The following is a 16,032-nucleotide window of genomic DNA, read 5'->3' on the forward strand; positions in this document are numbered from 1 at the left end:
TTGGGTACAAATAAATGGAAGTACAAGCTATGTAATATATATTAAGTGTACTTTTTCCTTTTGCAGTATGCTACACTTCCAAAATTTAAGGAGACAGTGTAGACTGCAAATAATGGAACTAATTCATATGCTATGATTGTATGAGTTATTTTTATCCCTTAGTAATGACAAATGGCTAATGAGAAGTATGATTTCCTAAAAAAAAAAAGTGGGAGGTTTTATTAGAGATTCCAAAATAAAGCCCTGGCTTCAGTCTAATTCAATAAAATTTCTGCTAGTGGTAACAAAGTAAATTAATTAATTTACTGCATTAGTTTGCCTTTTTTTTTTCTCCCTAGATTTCCTTCCTAATTATTTTATTTCCCTGTTGTTATTTGTTGCTCTGGCAAGGGCTTTGCTATCTTTTGATAGTGTTTCTGTCCTCCTGTTCTGTGATAAGAGAGCCCTGCTAACCCAGAATCAAACCCAAAATATTGGTGTATATCTTATCAAACATCAAACTTAGACAAACTAATATGTCAGCTTATGTGAATGAAATGTTAGCAGTTTGTTACAGGTTCAGGAGGATGCCCATGCACAAAAAAACTGAAACCCAACTGTGACTGCAAAGCAAATTTACTTTTATTACTAGCAGTAGCAAAAAATACATACTGACCCCTGGTTCCTGCAAAGCTGCTGGGCAGGAGAAGGACATGGAGAGCGTGGTGCTCATGCAGGAGGGGCAGGCAGGCAGTGCACCTTCAGGGCATCTCCTGGATCTACACAGCGTTCATCCTGTCCTTGTCGCCCCTCCACCCCAGAACCACATCTCACGGCTTCTCAGGAGTGAAATTTTTCCGGTTACGACATCATTTCACATCTCGCCGGCACGTGAGATGAGGTCACAGCAGCAAGTGATCCCACCTCCGTGCTAACAACAGCTCCGTTGTGCCTTGTTCCTCTTTCACAGGTTAAGTTCCCACCAAAGTTCTTACCAGTTATTCAGTCAAGTTTTTCTTCATTGTCTTGTCAATACGCACAAGAGCAGACCAAATATGGCAGGGTCTTAGACACGACTTCAATCTCTGACACACAGTTCACCCGTCTTTTTCCAATTTTGCTGCTCTAAGACTTTGGGAAAGGAGAATATGATACACTGGCCAGCCTGAGTAGCTCAAACCCAGGGTTTTTTTATGGTGGCTTTTTTTTCTCTTCAGCTAAAAGACCAGTTCAAGAACAAACACTGACTTCAGTTGCACCAGCTCAGAAAATTACCAAACCTGCTGCAAAATACGGAGTACCTTTAACTATCAGGAAGTCTTGTGGTGCACCTAAAAACCCTAATGAGAAGAAGCCATTGACTAAAATTAGACAGGTAAGAAGTTAAGTTAGTTAAATTGAGCTGTTTTGTTCATACCTTATTTAAACACTATGCCTTCCTTTTCAAAATGTTGTGGTATGTGGACATGCCTCATGCACCTGCAGAGATAGTAGTTTAAATGCTTGACTTGCTTCATTATTGATTGCTTGTTTAGTTGGTTTTAGTATAATTTTTGTGAACTCTTACTTTAGGCTTGGGTTTTAATTCCAAGGCTAAATTACATTTGTGTGTTTTCATTTGCTTTGTTGGTGTTAACAACTCTTAGAAATATTGGAAGCCTGTCAGATATACCAAGATCATTGACACTGGATAGGAACCTTTGCATCTTTTTTCTTTGTTCCAAAATAATTTCAAAGTTTCAAAATATGCAAGCTTTTTCTAGCCATTTTACAGGGTATTGTCAGCCAGAGAAACTGTAATTGAAAGAGGAGTTTCCCAGATTTAATTCCATGAGCTAATGAAAGTTTTCTGTATACCATCATAGAGTACTTCTGGTCTTTCTTGCTGTTGTCTTCTCTGTATTCCCTATTACATAAAACTTTTATTCTCTCTCTATTTTATTAATTACTGCATAGTCAGGAGTTGTTTTTGCTACAGCTAGTTTTGAGCTAGATGCACGTGCCAAACAGCTAGCAACCAAGAGACTGCTGCTTCAGCAAGAGAACTAGTTCAGATTTTCTTGTGAATAAGTAACATAGTTGTTGTTGTTGTGGGGTTTGTTTTGGGGTTTTTTTTTCGTTCTCCCATGACACTTCAGAGAATGTAATAATAAGGCCTTTATCCATCTGTCAAAGTTGTAGGTGGATAGAAAATTATCCTTGAGATACAGATTATCCGTGAAGTTCAGCAGTTATCAGAGGTTTAGAGGAAAGCTCATTGATCACACAAGCCTTCTTGGCTTGTGAAACACAGTTTGAAAAAGCAAGAAGGGAGAGTGCAGACTTCTTCTGTGTCCTTATGAAATCACAAGGTTTATGTGGTTTAAGGCTTGGTTGCAAAGCCATCTATTGGTCTTTGTCATGGATTTCACCAGCCAACACTGATCCAACTTACCCCAAGACTTAATGTGGCAGGGGAGAGACTGAGGAGATATCCTCTTCCCACATGGAAGGAGTCAGTAATGCTGCTGTTTTAAGACAGTCTTTTTGTGAACTGTCCCTGGTGATAAGATGCAGGATAGAAACAATGGCTACAACTTAATATGAATGTTCTTCTCTGAGTCTGAGCTTGCAGCTCTTAGCTGGCTTTTCAGAGGAGGATGTAACAATCATCTCCTTTATTTAGTAATATTACATTAACTTTATGTTACTACATATCTCTAAAGGTTTCCAACTTCTGCAATACTTGATTTTTAAGTACTCATTTGACAGGATTGCATGTTGTCAAAAGGAAAAACTGTGAAGCTCTGTGTGTTCCAGTATGGTAAAAAAAAAAACTTCAAAAGTAATGATGACTTTTCGGAGAAGATTAGAGTAAACAGCACATTTTATTAACTTTAGCTGCTTCTTTAGTAGTTATTCAGTGGTGACTGTGTTGTCATAGGTAACAAGAACCTTAGTTAGAGTTGGAACCAAGCGAAGTACCAAGCAAAAGAGCCCTAGGAAACCTACCAAATCTTTTCTCCAAATAAGAGAATCCTAATATCTAGGCCCTCTCAAGAGTTTCTATAAAGAAAAGATTGTAATGAAGTGTGATACCACCAGAGAAGAAAAAATTAAGACAAAGCAGATTTCAAAATCACTGCATTCAGCTTTTGGAGAACTTTTAGTACAGGATGAACAAGAACCCCTAGATACTAGCAGTGCTTTTCACTTCAAACCTCCTGAATAATCAAGTGTTTTAAACCCCATTTAGTGCACACTCAGTTGTGACTTAAAGAATATGATTTCTGATAGAATTTTTCTCTCATTTTGACGTCGTGCTGTCTAATTTGAAGTTTCACCTTTTATGCAGGCATTTCCAATCTCATTGATGAAAATTATTCCAGTAGAAAAAAGGAGGAAAATATTTGAGGTATCATGAAATCATCTGTTTTCAAACTGAGCAAAAGTCAAGTCCATAGCACAAATGACAGAATACAACCTTCAAACCTTTCCTCCTCATCTTTTTTTCTAAACATACAGCAGTGATTTCTTTTTTTAATTTTCATGGACATATACCAGCAATTGGATCAATAACCCATCTTGAGAGACTTGACAGAGTAATGGCTTAGTAATAAATACCAAATTATATGCTTAATTTTCAGGAACCTTCAAAAAAGAAAAGGTTAGAATTGCCTGAAAAAGAAAAACGCCAGAGAGAGCAGGTAGACAAGAGTCTTCAGATTTTTCTTTATTCCCCCATAGTAATTTTAATGAAATACCTTGTGGTGTGGTGTGTAAGAATATGCAATAGTTTGATTTCCCAGTTCCTTAACATCTTTAATCCTTACACATTGCAGATGAGTTTACCGAAGGCAGATGAAATGAGAAGATTGGAAAAAGAAAGGGTAAAATATGTTTAAAATGTGTTAAGAGTGAAGTTCAAATTTTACTTAGTGGTTCCTTGAATTTTGTTTTCCTGTATTGTTTTCTCCTTCAGATGGAACGAATAAACAGAGCCAGGGAACAAGGATGGAGGAATGTGCTTGGTTCAGGAGGAAGTGGTGTTAAGGTTGGCAGCAGATGCAGAAATGTGGTGCAGTCTGTTGCCCCCACCTTTGATTATATGAAATGGTCTTCTCTTTTCAGAAAGATCTGCTGTTGGAGGTCAACTCTTGGGGCTGTCCATTATTAACCTGTGGATAATTTGAGATAGACTGTAATGGCTTCTCCCTGGCCTTTTGGAGATTATGTGCAATTTTCATTTTTAATGTTTCCTGAATTTCTGAATCTCTTCTCTTTCTGCCAGTAATGGTTTTCATGCACCACTTTCTTATTTCCACGCCTGCTTTTGCTGCTTTTCCTGTGCTGACTATGCATGAACAGCTTCTTTCACATTCAAGTTTTTTCTTGAATTTTTTTGTTCACAGGTTTTCATATTATAGCAATGGACCTCATTCCCAGTATTAAACACTTGCTTCTAAACATTCCTTGTTATTTAGCAACTTAAGTTTTTCTATATATCAATAAGATGTTCAGGAGGGGGTTAAAAAATTCTGAGTAAATCTAATTCTTTTTTTAATGCAGTGTGCTGTTTAGCCATTCACTTTGTGCATAATTTAATCTGGTTCCTATGACAGTTTCTTCTTCCCTATTTGTATGTGTCATAGTTTCATGGAAACATAACTGTCCTGGAAAGTAGTCTTATCAAGTTAGTTGAATATGAGGGTCTGGGTACTTTCATCAGACAAAGCTAGTGCAGTGCTGTGGTGTAAATCTATCTGAAAATAAAAAGTGGATTGAAACACAGGGATTTGTTGTGGTGGTAGTGAGTCATATGAAAATACTGGGCATAAACATGCTTAGTAGGGTTTTGGTAAGCAAGCTTTGACTGAGCAATAAAGTCAAAATGGATAGAGATTTTATTGCTATTCCTTGTACAAAAACGAGGAATACACAAACACCAACCAGGTTTCAGTAGCTGCTTATTAAATATTTCATTTCAAAATAGATACCATCTCTGGATGTGTGCCATACATCATATAAGTAAAGCTTAAATATAAATGCAAACTTAAGCATACTAGACTTTAAAAACTATAAAGTGCTGATTTAATGAAAAAAAATCAAAAAATGTAATTTGCCTCCTATGTTGTCCTCCTCTCCTTCAAGATCACACTGGCAGGCACCAATACAAGCTCCCATACAACATGGTATGCATGCATACTCACATTTGGATGAGAGCTGCATGGGTTCCTGAACACAGTGTTTCTGATTAACTCAGAGAGTTTTACTGTGAACGTATGAACTGTTCTATTGTAGCTCCAGCTGCATTGTTATCTGTATTCTCAGATATCAAGGGAAGATGAGGCTAGTGAGTGTGGCTGTTTTCACCAAGTGTCACTGGTGTAAAATGTCATGGTAGGTGGAAGAATCTTAGAGATGTCTTCTTCAAATTGGAGAATTGAGTACAAATCATGCTGCAGGCTGTTAGTTAACCATCATTTCAGGTTTCCGTATACAATTATAGTATTCCTGACTTACTTATCTTTTTCCTGTCTCGAGCATGAAAGCAATATATCCAGCAACTCCCTGACAGTGCTGTTGAATAGCATTGTTCAAGCTTTCCAATAACATAAGCCATACAGCCTCTCACAAAGGCACAACAGAGTCATGCACTGCATGACTCTGTCCTCCTGTTTTCATTTTGGGTTGGTTGCTGGCACCTGTTTCTGAGGAAAAGTAGAGAAAGAGGTGGCAAGTGTTTGACTTGAGGTTTGTGGTTCTAGCAGGACCTTTGACAGTCTGTTCATGAGCACCTGCTTCGTATCATTTGCGTGGAGAATGATGATCATTCTCTACTATTTCTTTAGATTTTGGAAACTGAACTCTAATAATGATAGGTGAAACCTTGAATAGTGTCTAAAGTAAGAGTTTTCCTTCTATTTGTAGAAACTATAGTCTTGCATAGTTATTTTTATTCAGACCAACAGTCTACCTGCATATTTGTTTGAATGCCTAAATAAATCCTTGATTTACTATTGTCATCTGGATTATGGGGAGCCATTGATGGGTACTGAACAACTGAAACTGAGAACGTGAGATAAATTCCATTGTCAAATATAGTCTCTTCAGAATTTCTAAACCAGCAGTCTTAAACCTGTCACATCAGTACTCACCTGTTTGAATTTATATTAAATACTTCAGACCACTCTGGAAGGAAGATGGACACTGTTGTTAAAACATATTCCATAGGTTTACTACCATGGGCTATTTGACTGATTCCCCCAGGCGTAAAGGAAACCTTTTTATGCATGTGCTGACAACCTTAACCTTGTTTTGCAAATTTCACATTTTCTGCATCCATCCTTGGCTATTACTGTACATAGCTGCTTGAAACATTATTTTTTTCGTTATTTTCACTTGAAAATTCTGCAGTAATTCTAATGCTTTCAGACTGACAGGGATAATTTGCATAAAGCAGTACCTTGTGGTAGGTGTTGCCCTGATGTGAGCTTTAGTAAAGAAGCATCTCAAGTCTAGTGATGGAAATCAAGTTATAGACTATTGGCAATGGGGGTTCTCAGATAAATCTGCGCTTAGTGCCATTCAGCAAACTTCGAATGGTGCTCAACTGTTTCCAGCTTAATGAAAAAAATGTGTGTGGCTATAAGTCAATTGTTACTACCTCAGTTGGAATTGTATCACTTTTTTTGCTGGAACTTTGATTTTTGCCATGTACTATTCTCTATCTCTGTTTATGCTTCAATGGAGTTCTTTTCAGTGGCTTCCAAAATGTGTAACAGGCAGCTCATGTATTAAAAATAATTTATCTATCTTGTAATTTGTTAAAATAGGGGCATGCCAGGGATAAAACTAGCACCAATTTAGAATTGTTGCAGAATATGTTAATATCATTTCTCTGCTGAAGAGGTAAAAATTGGAAGAGCCTGTTAAAACCAGTATTTGAGATTTCCACCCTACCCCTTTTGGTTTCCAGGCACCATATTATGTCAGTGGAGGTGGTGTTGGGCCTTTTCCTGTGTCTTCCAGAGGATGCTATGAACACTATCATGCTATTTTTGACCAGATGCAACAGCAAAAGGAAAATGTCTTCAGAGTAGCTGAAGAGAGGGAAGCCAAATTGAGGGCAAAACTACAAGACCGAGGAGCTGTTGAAAGGTATGGCTACCTTCCATTAGAAGTTACATGTGTTCTGCTGTAGATGAAAGTAATGAAAGTTGCTGTACATATTTATCTACAGAGGAATTCCACCTGCAACACATCCAGGAGTTCCTAAGGGACCTGCAGGTCATCACCATTTACCTGATGTTGGTAAAAGGAAAAGATTGAAGGAGGTGTCTAAACAAGCCAATGCAAACAGGTTGGACTGTGATAATCCGTGAATCTGTCCCTACATGTTAGATTCTTGTTCTGTGTCTGGTTTAATTTAGTAGTTGAGCATGTCTCCAAATCACTTCTGTTCATTGGTATTGTGCTGTCTGTGTGTTAGTCCCTCACAGACCACAATTCTTTTAGAGCCAGTCTATCACAGTCATCTATCACAGTCAGCACTGTGATTCCAGGTCTGGTCTGGCCAGGCGGAGCATGGCAAAAATAAACGGGACAGAAACAATGGAGTGCCCGAAAGTAGAATTTTAACAGTGGTCCAGTCACAAATGCAGCAACCCCACAGTTTGGGAGGCAGCATCCAAAGACCTGGGAGTGTGGCTAACATAACAATATATACAGTTATCTGGGGGCAGATATCCAATCCTGAATGGGGGCTAGGGGCATGACTTCATATGTCAAAGGTCCCAAACCAATGGAGAACTAGAACTAGAGACATGACCTATTTTGGAATGAAGCCATTAGCATCTTAATTTCCATATCCTGCCTCCCATGGTCTCGGGTTTATGGTTTTTGCATAGGCTACCTGGGCTAAGGTATTACGCATCTCAGCTAGCTCAGTTGCCACAAAGATCTTGGCTTTTCCAGTAATGGAAAAAAGAGTTTACTAAGCAAATGTACCTAAAGTAGATTTCAGACAAAATTGTTGACTTAATGTGATTGCAAATAACAACATAAGCCTCCTCCTTTGCTTTGTTCATCGTTCCACTTTTTGTGTTACCTGACAAGTTGCTTCCTTCTCCCATCATCTTATTCTTCCTGCTTTCTCTGCACCTAAGTATTTGTAGTATTGCAAAGCGTCCAGAATGGTCCCAGAATTATTGGCTCCTGTTTATTGATCAGTGGAAAACTTCTAGGAGCTTTCTTCATTGAAATCTGAATGCCAAGTGTTATAATGGTGTGCAACTTCTAATTTGGTATTCAAATAGTGAATTGGAAGATCTAAGTCTAATTACTGTAAATAGGGTATTTTTATATTTAAAAGAATTGTAAGCAAGTACTGATTTTCTTTTTAATGTTTTCACTCTTTCAAATAGCTTCTTCAAAACTTCTTTTTTTCTCCTTTAGATCTCGTAATATTGCCCAAAAATCTGTGTTTGCAGTTGTGACTAGTAAATGGGAAAATAACATTTCCCTGGGAGTTCAGTACGGTGAATGTTACTAACTGACTTTCCTAGAGGCACAAATTCTCTCCATTATTTAAACTTCTGCAGAGCCAATTATCTGTTCCATGGAAGAAGAACTAAATGGAATTAATGTGAGAAAAAGGAAGTGGCCAAAGAAACCATTTATTCTTGTAAACTAAATTCAATTTTATGTTCTAATATATGTGCTTGTAATTATAGGTTTTTTGTTATTTTAAAATTTGCAGCAATAACATCATGCTTAACAATGATAATACAATTCTGAAAGCTCCAAGGTATATTCTTATATCCTTTATAGTAGGTTGGACTGTTGTGAGATAATTAAAATTCTTCCTGGTACAACCCAGTACTGGAAGGTATCTTTTGCCAGCTGTATTTAAATGTGTTTCCTCCTCTATTTATTTTCAGTGCTTTGCACAAAGTGCACAATCTCCAACTCTTGCCTAGATTAGGAAACAGTTTCACTTGTACATTTGAAAATATTAGATTATATTTGTCTACACCTGGATAAACTGTTTTAAATGTATTAAAATTGAGAGCAACTATAGCAGAGGGCTGCAAATTATAAATAACACGGAGACTGGGAAGAGAAACCAATTCAGTATTTCTCAAATACATGAATTCAGAAGCACTCAATGAAAACACTGTCCAGAAGTTTCAAAATAGGTAGAGTTGTGTTTTTTTATAAGCTGGATTACTGTTAGCTTTAAATTGAGGTGCTAGGTGCTGTTTCTTAGCATCTTAAATGTGTTAAGGATTTGTATTTTACCTAGAAGCAATTTTATCATAGCCAGCCTAGCTCTATTTCCATCCTGTACTTAATTCTTTCAGCTGAAGGCTAGTGTTCATGATGTTTCACTCAAAGAAAGAATTTAAATAACAAGAACTTTGTTAAAGATAGTTTAGGGCATATATTGAAGAAGCTGAGAAATCTTCAAGTTGAAGTCTTTCTTCTCATTGTATTACCACTATTGTAAAGCTAAGTATATTCAATGTCAGCAATCTTGAAAAATTGTCTCAGGCAGAAGTGCAGCCCAGAAGAAATCTAGTTGAAATGTTTTAGCAAAATGAGTCACCTTTAGAGTAAGAAAAAACATTTTCATAAAACGTTCATAAAATGTTGAGATAAGATGTTCCTGTGAATTTGGTTTGAGGCAAACAGGATTGTACTGGTTTGGGTTTTTTTTGGAAAGACTTCTCCAACACTGTAAGGTTCATGATGTGTGATAAACTTCAGCTGCACGACTGGGCTTTGCACAGATTTCACTGTCCACCAGTTGAGTTCATATGTAATTAAAAGGCAGAGTAAAAATCTTTCAGTGAATCATGTATGTGTACACAAAGATTTGCAAGTGTTTGTTGCTTTACCAGTAACACCTGGATTGTCTTGCCTTTTCAGAGCAGTGTTTGTTTTATTGTATCAAAGTAGTTTTCTCTGTCTTCCTTTTAATGAATTGTAGCATGTGGAAAAAAATCATTTCCTTTTTGATTGGTGGGTGAAGGGGCAAAATAATAAAATGCAAGTATTTTAATTACTGTGCTAATTAATTATGAATACTAGAGCTTCCTGTATTGCAAAATGATTCTTTCTTTAACTGCCTCAGCCTAATGGATAATTGCTATCAGCATATTCCAGTTTCTTCCTGACTGTTGCCAAACCCCCAATGTTCCTCAGTTAAAGGAGGCTCGGGGAACTTTGGAAAGGCCTCATCATTCTACCATTTGTAGAATTTTATACCATTTCTCAGTGTTTTGGTTTTGTTTTGGTATGAAACTTCCTCTGGGTCTACTTCTAACAAATTTGTCAGAATCTAGTGCCTCTGTGATCTTATGACTGTACTCATAGAGTTGCAGGATGCTCAGTTATAGTAACCTAAATGTAGCTGCCTTGTCTTCCCAAGCAGGTCCCTGACCTGGGGTGAAACTTGTCAAAAAACAATCACCTTGTTATGGCTAATTCTAGGGTAGGAAAATTCCTTCAGGGACCCTTTGAAAACAAACAAACAAACAAACAAAAAAATCTCCAAAATTCCCTAAAAGGAATTGCCAAAACACTCTGAGAATATGAGCACTGTAATAATTCCCTAAGTGGTAGAAGCTCTTACTGCAAATGTAGGACAGTCTTAAAAGGCTGTCACAGTATTGACTTTATTGATTGGCTCATGTGTTGAGTTCTTGCTCAGCTCTGAAAGGAAATCTTGAAGGAGTCTTCTTTTTCACAAATTATAACAGTAATGAAACAAGCTGAGACACTTCCAGAAACAATCAAAACAAGATTGTGTTTTGACATTCATTTTTGGTTTGATTACAAGGATCTGGAAGGACAACAATACAATGTTGTGGATTTATTTTTTTAATAGTTCTTCTCAGCTTTACTCCTTCTTTTACTAAGCCTATTTTCCTCCATTTTGTGGAAGTGTGACTTGTATTTTGGCTGATGAGAGGCATTTTTTGAAGATGCCTTACTCATATAATGTTACTTTTTTCCACTGTGTTCTAGTTAGAATAAGTGCAGGGGAGAGGACAGTGGAGGTGGTGATATTTAGAGTGTCATATTTCTCAGACTTTCATCTTGCTGTGTTGAAATTACTCAGGCAAAAAGGATGGATAGCTGCAGATAGAGCAAAGCAAGTTGAAGAATTCTGGCTACGAAAGAGAGAAGCCATGGAAAACAAAGCTCGAGCTCAGGGACACATGGTATGAAATCTGGTCTTCCTGTGTGTATTATTGTTTCAGCATGCTTTGTGAGTCTTTGAAGTAGCATCATAAGTAAAATGCTGACTAAATATTTTCCTTAAGTGTTGAAAAAATGAGAATGGGAGATAAGTTTTCTGCATTTTTGTTGCTAATTTTAATAAAATGTAACATAATTTGGCAGTACATTTCTCATTACTTTAAACTTATTAACAAACATCTTTGTTTGCATGTGTCTAACTTGCTATTGTGAATTTTAGAAGATTCATTTGCATTTTTTTCTGTTTGTACTTTGGAGTTGTGGTTAAACTTTGTGTTATACAGCAGCTTGAACCAAAAATGAAGTTTGATTAAACTGATGCAGCTAACGATCAGACATAGTAGTGCATGCTAGGAAAACACATTCTGCTTATTGAAAAGGTATCACAAAGTCATCCAGATCTGTCAATGTTGACTTTTATAAAACCTTTACTCTTTAGAAATTAAGTAGAAGATAGTGTCATAAAATGTTCCTTTATGCTTATCGTTCTAAATTCAGTATTCCTTTAGGAAGCTTGTTCAAAACATACATTGGAAATGATTATGTGTTTTGATAACATGGAGAGTTTTACTTTTTGAGTGCTTCTCCGTACTATTCATATGCAACTGAGTGACAATATTTTTGTCATCTGTTGAAATTGAACTGTCTGTGCTGGAGTAGCAGTGAGATGAGACCAACTGCCAATTTTACAGAAGCATCTCCTGAGTTATACCTGATAATCAGATTATGATTTAAAGCCAGTTCTTAATGTCAGGGATTATTTCACTTACAGTAGGCAATTCTTAGGTACTTTGATTCACTGCTTTGATGGTGAAGTATCCTTGGATTAGTGTGTATATATATATATAAGTATATATATAGTTTTAAAATATGAGTCTTCCTCTCTAAAACTATGGTTTTGTTTTTTAAAACCTTCAAGACCAGTAAATAATTTTGAAAAAATGAGCAATTCTTGTCACTACCTCTTCTTGGACAAGTCGTTAGTAGTACCTACTTCCATTTCGTTCTTGACTTTGTTGGCATTGATATAAATTTGAGATCAGTTAATTTAAGATAGCCAGCTATTCAAGTTAATGTTTTTCAGTTTTCTCTAATGTGTTCAATGAGCCTAAATGTTTTATTCTTAGATGGTTCGCATAATAAAACAGGGGGGTCACTGAACAGTTGAAAAAGTAACTTCCAGATGTTTAAGACTTAAAACTTGAAGCCGGAGTACCAAATCCATTCCTGGATGTGCCACTGAAAGCAGAAGTTATCAACAGCTTCTTTCTATTTGTGCAGGACAATAATTTGACTAGCTGGCAGTTGTTCTCATATAGGCTGTGGTTTGGACAATGTTGATCTGAAAGGAGAAATCATCAGCTAATAGTCAGCCTTTTGTCTGATGACTGCCAGTAATTTACCCAGCTTCTATCACATATAATTGCTGTCAATTTTAATTTTTAATTGACAGTCTAAACTTGACTCACTAGTTGAGTCAATGGTACTTTCAGACATCTGGTTTTTAGGACAGCTGCTGACCTAATTTGCTACTTCACTGTAGCTGTGTGGCATTGCGAAATAGGAGTCCTGGTCTTTGAAAATTTAATGTAGGCATATGAGTAAAATTAACAATCTACAAAAAAGAAAATCAGTTTTCAAAAATCTTGCTTCCAGTTTCTTTCTTAAGAGCAGTTATATGAATTGCCATCAGTGATGGAAATACCCAAAATAACTTCAGTGCTAGAACAAAGAAGAATGAAATTCTTTCAGTAGTGCCAGTAAGCTTTTGTAAAGCTCAGGAACATGTATTAAAAAGTTAAAAATAAAGCTAAATATTTTCTGAAAAGATGAATATGGAAAATATTCTTTTTTGTTTTTTATGGCTTAATGCTCAAGATGAAACCAGCATTCATGGAGCCCTTATGAATGTATAGGAACTACTCTTCCACAAAATGATTCCTTTAATTCATTCTCTGATCCTCTGGTCACTAAACCACAGAAGTGCAGTAATGTGCTATTTTCCTGAGCTAATAATTTTTCTCAATCTGAGAGATTATTTAACCAGAATATTTGAATTCAGTCAATAACCTCAGTGGAGTATTTATTTACTCATGGTTCTCTACACACAAGCTTGGGAAAGCCAAAGCCCCTGGCATTTTATAAGGCAGAAGGTCTATTACATGTATGTGTGCTTGCTGTCTTTATTGTACATTGCACTAACAAATCAAAGAATTTTTAACCTGTTCAGAAAAAAATTGTGGTATATCATTAGTAAAATAATTCAAATATTCTTTATTTTAATCCAAGCAGAAAACAGGAAGTTAAATGATTCTTGTACTGTTCTGTAGAGAACTTTCTTAAAGGTTGAAATCCTTTTGGTGACAAGTCACAGAGTAGATCACATGAACCAAGTCTATGCACTGCATGTGTATTAGACATTTAGAACAGCTTGTTATGTGTAATGCAAAGTGCTTTATTAGATTTTTGAGTCATCATTATTAAAAAAGCTTCATCTAAGAACATCAAAGATTCCCCTTTATATTTTAGGCTTGACTCAGCAATAGCAGAAATCCCAACCCTGTGCCACCATTTTTATATAATCCAGATGTAGAAAACTCATACCCATCACAATTTAGGTTTTCTAACATAGCATGAGAAAATCAGAATTGAAGGGAGAAGGCAACCATATTCTTAGGGCTCGTCTCTCTTAGGCTACTCAGAATTTTTAGTTACTGCTGTCATATGTTTCATGTAAGTGAAAAAGGCTTTTTGGTTAACTTCAGAACATCTGCAGATCTTTGATGGATTTTGTTTTTTATAAGTGAACAGTTATTGGATAAAGCAGATAATTTTACTGCCCCAGCCACTTTAAGTTTGATACTATTAAATGGCAAACAGGGTACACTGCAAAACATGGCAGATACCTATGGAGGCAGGTCTGTTTCTGCAAGAGGAAGGAAATCCAGAAACAAGGAGGAAGAGGTATGCTTGCTGCATGTTTGCCACTTTGCTCATCACAAAAACAGCACTATTTTGACCTTGACTGTGCGCAGTTTCTCTGCATGGTTCCATCTGTGTAGCAAAATCAAAGGATTTTCTAAATTTCTAGGAAATCATTTACTGTTAATGTACTAAAGATTGGGTGTGTTTAATTATTTTGGTTTTTAAAAATAATCAAAATAATAGTTGCTTACATTAATCTGTCTCAGAAAGGTTCTTGAATTTGATACACATAGGTATCACTATATCCTAATCCTGTTGTGATAAATGCAACCTTTCCTAGCTTTCAGTAAGGTAAAGTGTAGTTATAATTATTAGTACTGAGAAACATACATTCCAATTTTCTTTATTTTCATTACATGAGAATTTTTCTGGAGGTTAGTAAATGCTAGTGAAGTGATAATAATATTGGGGGGTGGTTCACCCATTTTATTTTTTTGTGGATTCTGATATATTTTAAGTTAACCATACTGGAGAGAGTTTCCATAGAGCTGAAACTTGTGTCATTTCTTTGCATTAGGAATATTTGGCAAGATTGAGACAGATCCGGCTACAAAACTTTAATGAACGTCAACAGATCAGAGCAAAACTTCGTGGAGATAAGGTTGGTTTAAAAATAAACACTTATGGGAGTTGATTGTGGAGTGTATTCTTTTACCTCTGGTGGAAGACTTTTGTTCCAGGCAGTTTTATCTAGAGACATATATTTTAGACAACACGTATTGTGAAAAAAACCTGGAATTCTAGAGCATCAAACCTTTCTTGTGTACCTCACCTGCAGAACATGCAGCAGTGATGAGGGATGGAAGGTGAGCACAGCATTGTAGGCCGCTTTCCTTGCAACAAAAGGCACGTTACTTTTTTCCTGACTTATTAAAGCTTCACATCTGTTAAAACCATTCCTCCCTGAAAACCCAAACAAATAAACAAAACCCCTACTGATCTCAGAGATCAAGCTCTGTTCAAATAGACATTGCATTTAGGCAAGGAGTTACTTAGTGAAACTGACCCATGTTAGTCATACAGTCAATTAAAATATTCTGAGTAGGCACTTGTATCACTCAGCTTTTAAATACATGAACTGATGATAATTCCCTGAAGACTTTCACTTTGCAGAATGAAGCTACCAGTTCTGATGGGCAGGACTCTAGTGAGGAAGCAGAATTGAAATGCAAGAAGATAGAAATGCAGAAGGTAAGTGTGGAGTGGGAGGAGATGGAAGTTACTCTTGTCAAATATGTTTTATATCACATGAATTTTCTTATATTCCATTTTGGTATCAATAGTTTTTTCATGTATCCGCTACAAAGTGGGGAGGTTAAATGTATTGAGCAAACAACTGTTCAACTGCTTTATCTTGGCAGTTTTAAAACATGCTGAGACATAGTGTAGTCTGTCCTTTCAAGTCAAGGATTTTCCCAGCCTTTGAGATTTCTGTCTAGGGTAGCTTTAGTCCTAACGGCAATTTGGTATAACTAAAACAGCATTTTGAGACTGACAGGGTAAGGAAGATGTACCTTAGACAACAGCTTTATTTTAGTTAAAAAATAAAGGAAGGCAAAACACCTTAAATGGGTTGACATGGGCTGTGTGTGGACTGGAATGTGAGTTATATAACCCTGTGATGAATTACATTTAAAACAGATGCATTTCACAGAAATTCAGTGTTTGATTAGAACTTTATTCCATGTGATGGTTTTATACTAATAACTATTTCACTGTATTATACATAGCAAGTATTGCTCTTATCTATTCTATGATTTTTGCCCCGTCATCTGCAAAGTACAGTGTAAAAGCAAGCTAACCTTGTGCCTAACCTGAAAA

At 36.4% G+C, this 16,032-nt stretch overlaps 1 protein-coding gene across 15 annotated transcripts in view; it reads left to right on the plus strand.

Moving 5' to 3' along the window:
* The window catches only part of NEK1 (NIMA related kinase 1), a 38,443-nt gene that overhangs the window by 13,882 nt on the left and 8,529 nt on the right, over positions 1–16,032 (plus strand). For 4 of the 15 annotated variants that reach the window (XR_010083724.1, XM_063424280.1, XM_063424294.1 and 1 more), the window contains 10 exons: positions 1,197–1,354; positions 3,606–3,665; positions 3,801–3,848; positions 3,941–4,012; positions 6,938–7,119; positions 7,202–7,321; positions 11,087–11,189; positions 14,107–14,190; positions 14,729–14,812; positions 15,310–15,402. Coding sequence is in view for 14 of the 15 variants with exons in the window: in XM_063424280.1 (XP_063280350.1) it covers positions 1,197–1,354; positions 3,606–3,665; positions 3,801–3,848; positions 3,941–4,012; positions 6,938–7,119; positions 7,202–7,321; positions 11,087–11,189; positions 14,107–14,190; positions 14,729–14,812; positions 15,310–15,402 (1,004 nt within the window). In the remaining variant the exon portion in view is untranslated. The remainder of the gene's footprint in view (positions 1–1,196; positions 1,355–3,605; positions 3,666–3,800; positions 3,849–3,940; positions 4,013–6,937; positions 7,120–7,201; positions 7,322–11,086; positions 11,190–14,106; positions 14,191–14,728; positions 14,813–15,309; positions 15,403–16,032) is intronic. The other 11 variants (XM_063424281.1, XM_063424285.1, XM_063424284.1 and 8 more) reach the window with 11 other exon arrangements.

The sequence above is a fragment of the Prinia subflava genome (assembly GCF_021018805.1).
Source record: "Prinia subflava isolate CZ2003 ecotype Zambia chromosome W unlocalized genomic scaffold, Cam_Psub_1.2 scaffold_2cwr_NEW, whole genome shotgun sequence".
In the NCBI taxonomy this organism is placed as follows: Eukaryota; Metazoa; Chordata; class Aves; order Passeriformes; family Cisticolidae; genus Prinia; species Prinia subflava.